Consider the following 17,227-nt stretch of genomic DNA (forward strand, 5'->3'; position numbering starts at 1 on the left):
GCCAAGTTCTCTCCTTCTATTCCCTCTTTCAAGCCCAACAGTCTGACGTTATTACGACGGCTCCTGTTCTCCAGATCTTCCACACGGCCCCACAGAGCGTCAATGCGTTTACCGTGCAACTCATGGCCCGACACCAGCTGCTGCGTAGTGTCCTCCAAGTCGGAGATTCGCCCTTCCGCCTCAGTTAGCCGGCTTTGCATGGCATTCACCGCATTTTTTAATTCCTCCGTAGTCTCTTTAATTGTTGACACATCGGAAGCTACTGTTTGGAGCGTCTAGCTCATTTTACTCACTTCGACAAAGATATTTTCTAAATTGGCATCCTGTACGGAGTCCAGCTTCGGACTAGACTTCGTACATCAAGATGTTGATGGGGGGGTTGCGCGGTTATTGCAGTCCCGTTTAGTTGACCCCATACTGCCTCATAACCTGGGCCCATAGGTTACTCATTGAATAAAACTGATATTGAATGTGGCTTGATCTAGTTTTTAATAAAGATTGTATTCACATTTTATGTCCACTTTCATTTAGAGTGGACATACTCCAAGTACATCATAAATTTAAGGGGTGGCGTAGTCTGGTAACTCCTAGCTAGGGGGTGCTACAATCTAAAAGGGTCCATATATGATCTGTGTATATGGACCCACGGAGGTACCCGGCAGAGATGGACAACAAGGCTTTGCGAGCCTTACGCCACGCCAATCAACATCGCCGCACTAAGGCCCGAGCTCCCGGAACTGCCGCTTTCTTTTCCTGGTCAGCGAACATGGGAGGCGTGTAGCCATAGAGGCATTCGAAAGGTGACATGCCGAGTGCCACAAGGTGTTGTGGGTGCACTCTGCCCACAAGAGCTGGTCAGACCAGGAGGACGGGTTAAAAGACGCCAGACACCTGAGCGTTTGCTCCAGGTCCTGGTTAGTCCTCTCCGTCTGGCCATTGGTTTGGGGATGAAACCCCGAAGAAAGACAATGGGAAGGTGTGGAGTGACAAAAGATGCAAACCAGCAACAGGAGAGAGGCACAGAGGGCAGACAAAAGAGAAAGAGGTGCCAGATGTGTCCAAGAAACAAAGATCGCAAAGCCACCAAATGCTGTTGGAAATGCAGTACTCCAATGTGCAATGGTCACAGCCAAAAGCAAATAGTTTATGACAATTGCACACAGTGAATAGAGAAAATAATTTTGTGTGGGCAAACATGAGTAGACACTGGACACTGTACACACAGGAAAAATAAGATACAATTAAAAATACAGATAAATATGCATAAAAATATAGGATAACACTACAATCTACAAATCTCATCCATATGCCACTTTAAAAAGATGAGTTTTAAGTCCTGCTTTAAAAATATCTAAAGATAAACAAGCCCGCATTTCATCAGGGAGCCCATTCCACAACATTGGACCCGCAACAGCAGGTGTTGCAAGTGTTGGCTTGAAGATCTAAGTGTACGCATCGGGGAGTATGGCAGGAGTAACCTACTTAAGTAGGAAGGAGCAAGGTCATGCAGGGATTTAAAAACCAACACGAGCAGTTTGTACTGGATGCGATACTGCACTGGAAGCCAATGAAGGTGACACAGAACCAGAGTAATATGCTCCCAAGATCTTTTATGGGTAAGCACCCTCGCAGCTGAATTTTGCACATACTGCAGCTTGCTCAAGGCCCGCGCAGGGAGGCCATACAACAGAGCATTGGAGTAATCCAGTCGGCATGTGACAAACGCATGAATCAAGGTCTCAGCAGCAGCAAAAGAAAGGAAAGGGCGAATCCTAGAAATACTCCTAAGATGGAAAAAGGCTGCCTACATACATGCCTACATGTATTTTTGATGTGTGACCCAAACGTGACTCCGAGATTGCTTACCTCAGCAGAGGTAGAAACAACCAAACCCGGAATACTAACAGTAGTGTCACCAAGTCTCCTAACTGTAGCAGGAGAAGCACTTATGATGGCCTTAGACTTTCTATTGTTTAAACTCAGGAAGTTCTCAATCATCCATGCCTTAACATCTGTTAAGCAGGTCAACAAGGCAAGAGGAGGCAAGCTATGGGCAGGTTTGGTGTAGATATAAATCTGCACATCATCAGCATAGCAGTGAAACTGCAAACCATGCTGCCTAATAATGTCCCCCAGAGGAAGCAGGTACAGAATGAAAAGCAGAGGTCCAAGGACTGAGCCCTGGGGGACTCCATGTAACAAATGTCGGATTTAAAACCTCCAATAGAAACAAACTGCTGCCTGTCAGAGAGATAAGAAATGAACCATGCTAACGCAGTCCCAGTTATGCCAATCATATTTTTAAGCCGAGATAGCAATAGGCTATGGCACACTGTGTCAAATGCTGCAGTCAGGTCCAGTAAAATAAGCAAACTAAGCAGTCCCTGGTCAGCCGCCATCAACAAATCCTTCACCACCCTGACAAGAGCAGTTTCAGTACTGTGATTTCTCCTAAAACCTGACTGAAAGACCTCAAATCACAGGATTCAATATGTTCCTTTAACTGTGCAGCTACTGTTCGCTCCAGCAGTTTAGTGAGAAATGGGAGATTCAAAATGGGCCTATAGTTATCAAAATTCTCGGGATCTAAGCCAGGCCTCTTGAGAACTGGAGTGATGGCTGCCAGCTTCAAACATGCCGGAACCATTCCTGAGCTAAGTGAAGCATTAATAACCATAGTAATAAGAGGACAGACAGACGGAGAACAGGCTTTCACGCATTGTGTTGGCATGGGATCCAGTTGACATGTCGTTGCCCTAGAGGTCATAACAAGCTTTGCAACCAACTGCTGATCTACAGCATCAAAAGCCGTAAAATAACTGCTACTGGACTGCGAGAATGGTCGAGAGGTGTCTAACACATTCACTGTAGACTGAAACTGTGAGTATACTGTGTCTATTTTATGATTGAAAAAATCCATAAAATGAGAACAAAGTTCAAATGACGGAGTTAAAGGAAAACTCTTCACAGGGCTGAGTATCCTATTGACAGCTTGAAACGGAGCTCTGGGATTACCGTGGGCACTACGAATAACATTAGAATAATAAAGTGTTTTAGCTTCCTGCAGTTTTTCCTTGTAAAGCAGGACATGATCACTGTCAGCACAAGCATGCACAGTCAGGCCAGTTCTCTTTACAAGTCGCTCAAGCAGTCGGCCAGCAGCTTTCAGCTTGCGCAGCTCAGCAGTATACCAGGGAGCAGGCTGAGAAAAAGATACAGAGCGAGTTCTGAGAGGTGCCAGGTGATTCAAAATAACTGACAGAGTTATTTTGATATATTTCTTGTGAAAATTTTTTATAAAAGTTATAAATATGCATGTTAAATGTGAAATCAGTCTTTTGTTGACCAAAATATAATAAATATAATCACCTTTAACCAAAACTAATGGCATTTTTAAAAATTCATTGCAAAAACAGATTGATTCTAATTGGAGTCATTTTTGACCCCACCCATGGAAGAGGTATTGGTCATTCATGCATCCAGGTTAAAGGTTTTGTTACAACAGCCATAACTTACAGTGTCAATGTCTCTTGTATTGTAAATTGATGTTCTCATACAGGTTTGGTTTCCCTGCGTCATGTGTATTTTGAAATAGATTTGATGGAATGCGGTTTCATTCTGTATTGACAAGCTCAGGAATGTTCTTTTGTTTTAATGTTTTCTTTTTGCTTTTTCCTTTTTTAGTAATGCGGGGTGTACAGACTGGTACACACCACGTAAAAAATTGAAGAGAGAAATGAACCCAAATGTCGTATTAAACCAAAAGGGAAAAATATGCTTATCACTAACACAGTGTGAGTGTAACAAACACTCACACGAGAAAGCATAAACTGTAACATAGAAACCAATATGCATGCACGTAAACACACACACACACACACACACACACACACACACACAGAAGCAAAACAAAACTAAAAAGACGCGGAAAACTCAAAACGTAAGAAATAAAGCTCCACCGTAGAAAATGGGGAAAAAACCAACAGAAAACAACGTGGAATACTCAACACGTGAAAAAACAAAACTCAACCGTATAGACACGGGATTAAAATAACAAAGTCAACTGAAAGAACGCGGAAAAAACTGAATGCGTAAAAAAACGAACTAAGGAAGCCAGGGGAAGTAACTGGCAGCAGGCGAACGCCGCAACAAAACAAAATCCTTCCAAAAATAAAGTAGTAACTGATAGGAAGAGATAAAGCTGGAAGAAAACTTGAGATGGACTAGAAGTGGCACAGGAGGTAGATACTTGAATAAGTAAATGTGAAATATGGAGAAAAGAGAGAAGACAAGAGAGAGAGAGAGAATAAGGTGGTGAGACACCTTCACACGGGAACGCAACTTCGGGAGTAGTAAAGCAGAAAGAAGGCTGAGAGCGTAACAGCTTGAGACCAAAACAAATCAGCAATGATCCGTTTCACCAGAGCTTCCTTAAGAAGCTCTAGAAGCAGCTGAAACAGATCACCGCTGATTGCGCCCAGAGAGTCTAGGACTGACTCGGTTGTCTCTTATGGTGGTAGAAGGAGCGGCATCCGAGCCAGCCCTGACAGAGCATTATTGTTTTGACATTATTCTGGTACAAGCTCTCTCTCCTTGCTCACCTCTGAGGAGGAGGAGGTGCCCGTCCTAGAGTTCGCTCCCAAAGTATCAGAGGAGGAACATGATAGAGACAGAGCAAGCACCGTGATAGAGGCTGGATATCTCTGTTCCCCTCTGTGTTCCTGGGGAGGTTGTTTTAGGTTGTTCTGTTGGCAGACTCTCCCTCAGGGGATGCTGATTCTGTAGTTTCCTGGTTCTGGCGCTGTCAGAGAGGTCTTTCGCAGTACAACCCCTGACACCTCTCTCTGGACATGCCTGCATGTGCATGTTTGTTTCCATGTGTGAGTAAGCAACAGAAAACAAACATTCAATATATGTTGAATATTTTACTCTTTGTATTAGAGCTAATTATAGATTTGTATCAGGAATGTTAGAATAGGAAAGACACTAAACGTTGTACTGCTGGAGGCCCCAGGTTGTGAGTTTTGCCAGTCTTCACTAGAGCACGGAGACATGGGAATCAATATGCAACATGAATGAATACCTGCACAAACCTGACAAATTCCATTCACACTTATATAACGATGCCATGAATTGCAAATATGACTCTTGAAATAAGAGGTAAAGAAAATTTGAGCATATTACCTCAGTTTTATTGCGTGCCTTTTGAGTCAAGCTCCTTTACACCACTAAACTGAACAAACATAAGTTCAATTACAACATTAGGATATGTGTGTTGTGGTTGTGCCATTAAAATATTTATTCATCATTATTCAGGTTGAGTTGTAACCTGTTTACAGACTGGATATATGGAATATGAAATGGTTAATAATCTAAGAGAGACCATGGGACACAGATATGACACTAAATTTACACTTTCATTAAAGTTTACTTTAATTAACTAATATCCTCTTTGTAACACTTTACAATACGATTCCTTAATTAATGTTTAAGTACTTATTAACTAGACAATAGGTAATGACGAATTATCATCATAGTTTTTCATTAATTACTCTTCACTATGTTAGTTCATGTGTAAATAATTGTAGTCTTCATCTATTTTGGTAACTACTCACTTAATTGGTCCTTAAGTAACTTCAGAACAAATAATCTCATTAATAATAACTAATTAAAATAATCATAAATGATCTCATTAATCTCATTAATGCCCTCACACACACACACACCCTCACACACACACACAAGCCCTCACATACACACACACGCGTGCCCTCTTGTGCACACACACACACACGCCCTCCACACACACACAAGCCCTCACACACACACACGCCCTTGCACATACTTACACACACACACGCACACGCCCTTACACACAAACAAGCCCTCAGCCACTCCCTTGTTCTCAATCACCCACATACTGACACACACCTGTAGCTTGTTTCTGCTCTCTTGCCTTCCCTCTACATAAACCCATAGGTCCTGTCTACCAGTGCTGTACATTCAATGCAGAAGGCATTGACAGCACTGCTGGACTCTTCTCACGTTGCTGTATTGTTTTTGATAATGTTATTATTTAGTATTTCAACAACCATGGACTATTGTAATAACTAGGTTTAATGTTTTCTTAAATATATACTAACTAGGCAGAAAATGATCAAGTGCTATTGTAACGTATGAAAGACACGGAGAGGGATCCTGGTGCAAAAGCTCATGTAACGATTCAAGGGCGGGGATGACGCACATGCAGATATTCAATTGATTTATTAGAAGAACAGGAAACTAAACACAGGACAATGAGGGCTAACGAATGATATGGTAAGTAGACAAGGAAAACATACACTAGACTGAACGGCTAACAAAACCATAAGGAAACCTAACATGAGCCGGGCAGAAAACTACGAGAGAGCATAGCAAACTAAACTGAAACAGAGAGAGCAAACAAGGCGAGGGAGACACATACACAATGCACGAAGAAAAACCCGGGAAGTAACAATGGGGAGGACGGCAACTAAAAGGAAGGGGATACTAACAGGGCAAGGAATCAAACGAACGGCTACACGAGACTACTTGAAAGAAACTAGGGATAAGTACAGAGACAGAGAGACTAGCAAACGATACAAACTACGTGGAGCTGGGAGGCTGGGTAACAAGGAGAACTATGACAGTAGATTAAAACTAGGAGGGAGGTAGACAACAAGAACATGAACACAAAAGCAGGGAAATACAAAAACCATGAGCAGGCAGACAGGGAGGTACTCACAAAACCACAATGACCGACATGGGAATGAAACACCACAGGGATTATATACACTGGACACAGGGTCGGCGCCAGAACATATACAGTGAGGGGGCGTCAGAAAATTTCGGGGGGGCGAACGTAAGTTGTTGAGCGGGGGGGGGGGGCGGTGCGTGTAACGATTGTCGAGCGGCCGAGGGGGCACCATGTAGCGATTGTTGTAAAATAAATGGGTCTTATTTTTTACATTGAGGGGGCGGGACACCTCGCCTGAGGGGGCGACGCCCCCATTCGCCCCCCCGTGGCGCCGGCCCTGACTGGACAAGACGGAGAAACAAGACTCAGGTGTGCGAGACTAACGACGAGGGCGTGACAGACAGAAGGAGGGACGAATGGGAGCGGGGAGCTAGGCAGGACCAGGGAGGAGGGAGGGGCTGGACGTGACAGCTCAATGTTTTATTTTGGATGGTGTGGGTGATAGCTCGTGTCGCTGTGTTGCGGTGGTCGTTCCAGTCCGAGGTCGTAGGGGGTAAGCCAGGGGTGGGCAATTAATTTTTACAAGGGGCCACATGAGAAACCTGAATTGTGTCAGAGGGCCACACAAACGAAAATGATGTCATCGCGGTGGCTCCGCCCACCTCGCGCGAACTTCCGCGAACGGCGGAGGCGTTTATACTTGCCGCGTCACATTCTGTACAGTGTTGTCTGAAACGATATGTGTTAGTGTAAAGAAATACCCCTCAAAATCAGGGGAATGAACATTTACCTGACCAATTTTAATGTTGCTTTTTTGTTTCAGATTTGAAAAGTGCTGGAATTTAGGCTAAATACTTGAAAATGCTTGAAATTGTAACTACTTCGTTTCACAACAAATATCTGTCTGACTGAACAGTGCTCTTGTATTACGTTAACAAATACGAGCCTCTTGTATTTCCTGGACGAAACATTATAGAGAACGTGAAGACGTTAAGATTGGGCGTTTTGAAAATAAACCACCATTAAATAATGTGATTAAAAGCTAATTATTTCGAGTATATGTATAAATATTTAACTTAATTAAGTTTAACGTGCTGGGAAATTGAAATGGATATTGAAATGGACCTTGAAAGTGACGTACAAGTGCTTTAATTCCACCTTGTAAAGATCTATAAACCCTGCAAACATGACTTTGTTCATCAACAGCGTGCGAGGCCCTTGCACACGGACGGAGTCACCACGATTACGTCATTTTTGCCGCGCGGACCCTCGCGCCACGTATAAACCAGGCTTAAACCTACCTTTAAATCACTTTTACGGCACTTTCAAGGTCCATTTCAATATTTCCCAGCTGACTCAGGTTCTCTCTAAGCTCGGTTCTGGAACAGAAAACCCTGAGTTTTTGTTAACTCTGAGTTTACTTACCCGGTTTCGTCACTAAATCCACTTTCTGAAATTACCCCCCTGTTCAGTCAGCTATTTGTTGTGAATCGAAATACAGTCACAATTTCAAGCATCTTCAAGTACTTTAGCCTAAATTCCAGCACATTTCAAACCTGGAACACAATGCAACATTAAAATTCATCACGTAAATGTTCTGCCGTTCGCAGAGGTTCGCGCGCTACGTTCATTCGCGAAAGTATAAATTCAGCCTTAATTTGTCGCTGATCACCTACCTAACCCTACTGTTTCTCGCACAGCTCACACACGCGCACGTACGTCCACATGGAATTAACACAAACGTAGCGATTTCAAAATAAAAGCATCACAGTTGCATTGCACGCACGACATAGATATTTGTTTCATTTATGATTGGCCTCTCACAGGCCGGACAGGGACACACAACGGGCCGGATGTGGCCCGCGGGCCTGTAGTGGAGACAGCTAAACGCCATTTCACTGTGACACCCAAAATGGAATCCTTTGCCTAGAACTGAACGACTGACTCACCCAGATTTCTTTGATGGTATGTAAAGATTGATTCTTTACAACAGCAACAGGCCCCAAAGGACCCACATCCATAGTGGTGTTTACCTCCCAAAAGCCTACAATGCTGACCTTATGATCTCCTGAGCTTGGGAGAGAGGCCATCTAAGAGAGGCTGGTCAAAACCAACCTTCGTCGGAGGACACTGGGACCACAGTCAGGAAGGACCACAAAACTCTAAATTCCAACCTTATCTGATTGCCCACAGTTTAAACCCACTCTATGTCCTGTGTTATAATCCAGAGCTGAAGATACAAATATTTCAGAGATCGCTGTAACTCCAAATCTGAACTGTACACAGAATTGGGATTCAGCCTACAGGAACCAGCTCGGCGAATGCAGTCTAGAGACACCGAACTTGACTACCTTCCATACAAGGAAAGATTAATTATTCTTGAAACCAGTATTCAGCTTTCCAGCCTTAAGAACAAAGGACCACAAGACCATTTAAATGTGAACACTGTGCCATGTGGTTGATATAAAGACACAACTTATGATCTTTCATGTATTCAGTATTTAGTGATCTTATTAGAATACATGTTACTGTATAAACACACCACATTGATGCATATCTATGTATTAGTTTGTATGTTACTCATAAAATGTAATCATTCTCATGTGTGCGTATGTGACCTCACATTCATGCCTGTCTGTGCATTATGTGTCATTTGTTGTCCAAAAGTGGAAATTGAGAATGGCTCAATGTGTAGACTAATAGAACCAAATTAATTCCTGTTTAGGCAGAGTATGTAAGACAATTTATTTAGGATTAGTTTACTTTGTCTTTGAATTGTGTCTTCTTTGGTTAAGTCATTAACTAGACCTAGAAAGACGGGCACTCCTCGCTCTCCCCCTTTCTCTCTCTCTCTCTTTCTCTCCCCTGTCTGGGCAGAGGTCATGAATATTCATTAATAAAGGCCAATGGTCAATGGCCTGATGAACATGAAAGCGCCTTACAATTACGCCCCTAAAATTTGTTTTAAAAGCCCTTGCTCGAAGCGAAACAATGAGCTTGGCAGCCTGGTAATTTGGGAAGACTTGGAGAACTTCACCAGAGTCTCCGAGACTCAAAGACTCGAACACGCCAAACCATCGCGACTGTTCGCTGGACTCACGCCGAACACCGCAGTGTCCAGAAGAGCGATGCCAAGAAACCGCAACTAACGCTCTCACCGAGTCCAACAGAAGATTCTTCTTTATTTTATTTTATTTTCTTTATTCTACGTTTCGTCGTCAAAAGTACTTTTATTTCGTCTAGTCGTTCAAGTCAAGCTCATCTTCTTTCTCAGTCAAGTCATCTGCACAAGTTTGTCTGCGCCCTCAAGCTTCGACTGTGACGTCACCGCTAAGTCTCCGCGACCCGAGCCGTCTCACGTGACCTGCTCCGCAGACCTTAGCCGCCTCAAGAAACGAACCGTGAACGCGCACCGGTTGGTCCGCATAACCACGCCTCTTCTTCGAAGTAAGACGCTCAGTTCATGTGCTGTTTTGGGGTTGCCAGCTTCTATCTCTCCCGAAGTCCAAAATAGTAAATACTATTACCATTAACCTGCCCAAACCTTCTCTTTCTCCTTTCTATTCTCTCTCTAAAGACCTCGTGTCCGTCCCTGGGTCCTACGCTAGTTAGGCAAGCCTTAGGATAGTTAAATAAATAAATCTCATGATCCGACAGTTGTTTATCATTAGCTGTTGTTGTTAATTTTATATTCTTTGTTGTTCACTATTATATCCCTGATTTAAATTAGTAGATTCACATATAGGTTTAGTTTCAATTTGAGCCAAATCATTCATATGCTTTGTATCAATTGTAATATTAACCATTTAATAAATGTGGACATTTATTCATCTGGTCACGGTAGTAAATGCATATTTTGGTCGATGGTATTAGGTCACTGCGCGGAACCAGAACTTAACCCTTTAGTAATGAGACTGATCAAACCATATTCCACCTATCTCCGTTATCACAATACTGGTTCCTGAGCAATCAGGATGGTGCCCCGTTCATAATCCATAAACTAACATATGTATCCGCTAAAGGCCGTAGTTTGCCCAGGTCTGGGGTAAGCAGAGTCCGGGAGGTATCCGTGGATCAGGCAGGAGAGGAGGTCTAGGGAACAAGCAGAGGTCGGTACACAGAAGGAGAACAGCCAGATAATAACGCTCAGCAGTCAACATGGTTGGCAATACTTCGCGTTTAGGAAGTGGGACGAGAGTGATTAAATACGCTAGGAATGTGGGCGTGGTAATAGGAAACAGCTGTCCGAGACGTAATCAGGTGACATTCCTGACAGCTATCATATTTATTAATTATTCATCACAATAATAAACTTTGAAAATTACATTCAACACTGAATTTAAGTGTATTTACACTATTATCCTATATATTGTCCTTAAGATTGGACAAACTGAACAGCACAAAAACAAAACACCAAAACAAAACACAGCAATACCCACTTCTCTTGGTCTAAATATTCTCTATGCCAGGGGCCACTGGTATCTACAAAATGGCTGGTTTGGCTGCCCGTCCCGAGACGTGAGGTCTTGTTCCCTGCCCTGTACGTTACAACGGACTTCTTCTTTATGCGGTGCTAAGCCCTGTATCCATTCTGAGGCATTTTCTGTTTGTTTTTGTTGGACATTAAACTCTTAAACTCTTATTTTCACCTCCTGCTGTTCAATGTCTTCACACCCACATGTGGTTTCATTTCTTTCTTATTGTCTGTATCTTAGTCCTTCTGTGTGCAAACCAAATGTCACCAACGTTGCATGACAATCTTCTGGCTTCACTTTCACTTTGACTCCAATAAGCGTTGATTACAGAGTCCATCTATGCATTCTGCTTCACCTCCCTGAATGTGTCTGGACTGCAAGTACTGTCCAAAACTTACATAAACTACTGCCTGTTGAATATGGAGAATATCAAGGTAATTTTTTAAAATTGATATTTGTTATTTACACACCAGACTGAACATACATGATTTACTCCTAATATACATAATCTACATATCCTGCATCATTGTCACTGTACTGAGGGTTGTTTGTTTGTCTATATATGTCTTGTCTTTGTACCAGTTGACCGCTGGTTATTATATCCTTCATTTGGATCTAAGTCACGGGTTTTGGTTTGCGCACTTTCTATTAAACCATCCTTTTTCCCTGAGACTTGGCATGATCGCTTCCATTTTATTTTGCTCACCCTGCCCATCACAATCATATTCTTTTGGCTTACTAATGTAATAATGTTGCTTGTGGAAGTGTTACACTTTACAAATATTGGAGTTTTATTTAATACTGTTTTATTTCATTTGTGCAATAATTTAGGTGCCCTGAAATACGCTTATACTATTTGCGGCAATTGATAAATTGTATTTTTAACAGGATGCCATGTATTACTTTGTGGGATATAAGAAACATTTTCAAGAGGTTAACTTCACTGGTGACGAATGTCTCCATATGGGTGATATTCTGATGCGCAAAATTGAGAATAAGATGTTTCACCATGCTGCTATTTACTGTGGGAAGAAAGAAGTCATTGAGTTTACAGGTAAAAGCCTTGATTTACAAGTTTGTTGGTTAATTGATTTTCGTAAAGTCTGAGTAATACACTCTAAATGTCATGTCAAACCTTGTCTTTAAGCTCCCCAGGAAAAGCCTCAGTCATCTGGTTTTATGAGTTTACCATCAATCAACTATTCGGAGATCTGTGGAGAAATATACAAAATAGGTTTAAATCGTTTCAAGACTGAGAAGTTGAGAGTTTTTCGACTCAGAGCTGGTGTTCCTGCAACACTTGATGCTAATATAGAAAATGCCATGCAGAGGAACATTAAGTATCATCTCACAAATTTCAACTGTTTCCACTTTGCTCTTTGCATTTTGGAGGTAAGTCAAGTGACATTGCAGCCCCTGTCCTCTCCCCTTGAACGTGTGAATGTGTAGTCTGTGTCTGGTTAGGTCCATGTATATATTTCCTTTTGTGTGTGGTTCAGTGTGTGCGTCCATGCCACGTAGGGCTACGCCCCCTCTCATAGCTGTCGCTTCGGTTTCCCTGTTCCTCGTGTCTGTGTTGTTCCTGGCCGTTGTTCCCGCCCTGCTTGTCTGTTTCTATGGTTTCCCCTCGTCTGCCATGCCCAAGTCATCATTGTTATCACCTGTGTCTAGTCCAGTCCTGTGTATTTATTGTTCCTGTATCTCCCATATCTGGTGTCGGTTATTTTGTGCTGTTAGCCCTTTGTGCATTCGTGTTCTTTGTGTGTCCATGCCTTGTTGCTTCAGCCGCGATCTCTGTGTGTTCCTGCCTGGTCTGTGAGTCCTCCCTGTTGGTATTCGTCATGTCTGTTCGTATTTCGTGTTCTGATTGCCCTCCCGTTACGACCCATGCCTGTTATAATGACCATGTCTTTGGAATTCCCTTGAATAAATCTCGCTCTCCTCAGCGTTTGTGTCCGCCTCCCTGTTCTGCCTCGCGCAGATCGTTACAGTCCATCTGTCTCACCTGTGTCTCGTCAACGTTATGCAGTACACTTGGGTCTGGTTTATTTTTAAGGTATATACAGCATCCTCCATAATTATTGGCACCCCTGGTTAAAATGTGTTAAAAGCCTTAAAATAAATTATTTTGCATTTGTGACGAATGGGGTGGAGCGAAGGACGAGACACCAAATCCTTCCAGAACACGTCACTTTTAATTTTAGCACACAGAGATTGCGCAATAGCGCACAAGAAACATAGACGTTCACACAGAAACGTGTAGACTCTAGACAACGACGAGCACAGGACACTGCGCGAGCGCACATTAAATAGACAAACCACATTAGCCCCACGTGATTACGATACAATTCACAGGTGAGACACATTATTCACATGACAAGCCGTCACCACGAAGTTCCACTGACGCAGACAAAGCACGTGGACCACGTATACACACGCCCAAAGGGGAGGGGCCGGGGTCCTCAACGTGACAGCATTATTATTATTTTATTGCAGAAGCATAATCTCACTATGAAAACATTTAGAAAAAATCTTCAACTCAAGTGGAAAAAAAGGAAAAAATCCTGACTAAGAAATAATTATTTTCCATAAAATGATCTGTTCCACAATTATTGTCACCCTTAACAATTTCTTGGAAAAAAATGTATTTGAACCGTTTATACAATTTCTACTGTAGTTTATAAATTGGATCAAAGTATCTAGGAACCTTTAATTAGTAATTCATCACTTCCTGTTTCCCTGGGGTATAAATATGTCATTACACAGAGGCCTATTTCTCTTACTCACTCTTCAACATGGGAAAGACAAGAGAACACGCCACTCAATTAAGGCAGATGTGTGTCGACCTTCATAAATTAGGCAATGGCTACGAGATGAGACCAAGGTAGAGCTTTTGGGTCTGGTGTAACACCAAGGATGAGTAAACAGAAAAACACCTCATATCTACTGTTAAATATGGGGGAGGATTGGTGATGCTGTGGGCCTGTTTCTCCTCCAAATGACCTGGGAACCTTGTAAAGATACATGGGATCATGAACTCTTTGACATATCAGGAAATTGATGGCCTCTGCCCGAAAGCTGAATATGGGTCATCACTGGGTCTTTCAGCAAGACCATGACCCTAAACATGTGGCCACATCTACTCAAAAAAGGGTCATAAGGCACAAAATCAAGCTCCTCTCATGGCCATCTCAGTCCCCAGACCTCTACCCAATAGAACACCTGTGGGGTGAGCTGAGGAGGAGAGTGTATAGTAGAAGACCCAGGACTCTGGACAATTTAGAGAGGTTGTGCAAAGAGGAATGGAAGAAGATCTCTCTTTCAGTATTCTCCCATATTGTGAAGAGTTATAGGAGAAGATTAAGCGCTGTCTTCTTGGCAAAAGAAGGTTGTACAAAGTACTAACACCAGGGGTGCCAATAATTGTGGCACACATTATTTCATTCAAAAGATTTATTTCTTAATGTGTGATTTTTTTCCCCCACCAAATATAGAATTAAAGCTTAGATACTGAATTAAAGCTTAGATTTATTGTCCTATATTATTTGGTGAAGAAAGCCCAGCAGTGACTCCACTTCCTGAGAGTGCTCAAGAGGAACAAGATGGAGGAGAAACTGTTGGTGCTCTTTTACAGATCCATCATTGAGAGCATCCTGGTGTATTGCATCACGGCATGGTATGGTGGGTGCTCAGCAGCAGATAAAAAAGCGCTGCAGAGGGTGATCAACACAGCCCAGGGGATCACTGGGTGCTCCCTGCCCAGCCTGGAGGACATTGCCACCTCTCGCTACCTCAGAAGGGCGATCAGCATCACCAAGAACTCATCCCACCCCAGCAATCACCTGTTTAACCTGTTACCCTCAGGCAGACGGTACAGGTTGCACAAAACCTGCACAAGTAGGCTCAGGGACAGCTTTTACCCAAGAGCCATCACTGCACTAAACAACATGTAAATAACAGCAATAATGTAAATTCCCTACCCATGTGCAATAAAACCCATGTTAAATACTTCCCATGTGCAATATATGTAACATACACTATAAATAGCTTGTGCAATATGCAACATATCATGTAAGCAATCTATGAACCATTTGTATATGTTGCAATACTTTTTCCTTTTAACCTATCGTTTTATGTCATGTATGTATTTATTGTCCTAACAAGCACCTTGGAGTGGAATCAAATTTCATTGTAATTGAAAATTACAATGACAATAAAGGTGATTCTGATTATATTTTAAAAAGAAAAAAGAATTTATTAGAAGCCAAAGAATCTTCTTAACCAGTGGTGCCATTATGGAGGGTACTGTATATGTGTGTTGAAGTTGTGACCATTGCTCATGTTTGTGAGAGTCGCTCCATGTTTGTTTGTTCTATGTTTTGTGTTAATCTTTGTACTAATAAAGCATGTTTTATATGACCGCTTGATTCTGCACCCTGCCTTGTCCCTCGTGTCACACACAATTGAATTCATTTTAATACTGAAAGTATTTAATAGCAAAAAAATGTTTGCAGATGAAAGATTGGCCTGCTTCAAGGTAAGACAAATTACCCTAAAAAAAGATACAAAATTACATTTACATTTACAGCATTTAACAGACGCTTTTATCCAGAGCGAAGAAATGCAAGAATAGCCCTTAAAACTTTGTTCTGTGTATCATGCAATTAATTGTGCCATGTTAATAGTGCCATGTTCATTGTGCCATGTTAATTGTGCCATGTTCATTGTATCCTGCATTCTAGACCTGAAATTGGACCAGAAGAGGAACAAGAAGAAGAAATGGAAGGTATAAATTAGTCTCCCAAAAAGACAGTATAACCCCAGTTTTTATATAAACAACATTTTCCATCCTGTTTTTGTTGTTGTTTACTTCTTTGTTTGTTTGTGTGTTGTGCTGTTTTGCAGATCTTTGCTCAAATGTGGTAAGGTCATTTTGAACTGTTTCCATTGTCATATACTGTTTCAGCATAACAAAAAGTTTAAAGTACCACAAATTACAGTGTGTTCTCTGATCTAATAGGAATCCGCATAGAGGGAAGATTTCAACAGGCAGGAAAATGTGAGATGGAAAAGCTTTCATTGTAATAACTGTGCTCCAGTCATTAGAAAAAAGTCAAAGGTTAGTTAGGAATATTGGCTGTTAATGTAACATGATGTGTATTCCAGAACCACTGGAAAACATTTTTATCCTGCTTTGGCATTTAATCACTTGTGGTATCAACACTGCTCATTTTAGTTAAACTTTCATTCTTTGGGATTATACATTAGGCTACATATTAAGAACACTCTCTTTCCAAGGTAATCACTGCCCAATATACACACTTTGTATTTTTAAACTTAGACTCTTGTTCCATATAAGTGATGATTGATAGAATTCATTAATTAGAATGAACTCATTAGTTCAAACATTAAAAAAATTATTGGAGTTGGTCTTTAACAGCAAATAAATACCTTTTATATAAAAAGTAAACTAGCGTTGCTATTGTGTTTGATGCTAAATTACATCATAGTATTTTGTATCTTGTATATGCTACAATATGCATTAAAACAGAACTAAAAGGACGTACAAATTCACACACAATAATTAGGTCAGAACTGTCAAATACTAACGTTTGTTGCTGTTCTTCAAATAAAAGGTTTTGTTACAACAGCCATAACTTACAGTGTCAATATCTCTTGTATTGTCAGGGTTGCCAACTCTCACGCATTGAGCGTGAGACACACGCATTTGACCGTTTTCACACGCTCTCACGCCACACTTCCGATATCTCACGCCGAAAAAAAAAATCCAGTTTATTTACCTCAGATCCACATATATGATTCAATACGTCACTAGTTCGCTAGCTCTGGCGCCATCCACCGGCGATATAACACTGAATCTGTGTCCATTTTACGTTCGCCACCCCCCGCTCAACAACAACTTTCGTTCGCCACACCCCCAAACCCCCCCCCCCCCCCCCCCCCCGCTCAACAAAATACACTCGCAACCGACTCCCTCACTCCAAGCGAACGTCAAAAGTTGGCAACCCTGTATTGT

At 41.9% G+C, this 17,227-nt stretch overlaps 1 protein-coding gene across 2 annotated transcripts; it reads left to right on the plus strand.

The window, feature by feature from the left end:
* Positions 1-5,932: 5,932 nt before the first annotated feature.
* On the plus strand, positions 5,933-16,788 carry LOC143481901 (uncharacterized). 2 transcript variants are annotated; one of them, XM_076980084.1, is made up of 7 exons: positions 5,933-6,318; positions 12,079-12,244; positions 12,338-12,582; positions 15,705-15,727; positions 15,933-15,976; positions 16,096-16,112; positions 16,211-16,788. In XM_076980084.1, the coding sequence occupies exons 1-7, from the start codon at positions 6,316-6,318 to the stop codon at positions 16,220-16,222; spliced, it is 510 nt and encodes a 169-aa protein (XP_076836199.1). In that variant the 5' UTR covers positions 5,933-6,315; the 3' UTR covers positions 16,223-16,788. The 2 variants fall into 2 exon arrangements, with proteins under 2 accessions (XP_076836199.1, XP_076836198.1); XM_076980083.1 differs by lacking the exon at positions 5,933-6,318 and adding an exon at positions 11,217-11,624 and having other exon boundaries at positions 16,211-16,784.
* The last annotated feature ends 439 nt before the right edge of the window (positions 16,789-17,227 follow it).

Source organism: Brachyhypopomus gauderio, chromosome 18, assembly GCF_052324685.1.
Source record: "Brachyhypopomus gauderio isolate BG-103 chromosome 18, BGAUD_0.2, whole genome shotgun sequence".
NCBI classification, from domain to species: Eukaryota; Metazoa; Chordata; class Actinopteri; order Gymnotiformes; family Hypopomidae; genus Brachyhypopomus; species Brachyhypopomus gauderio.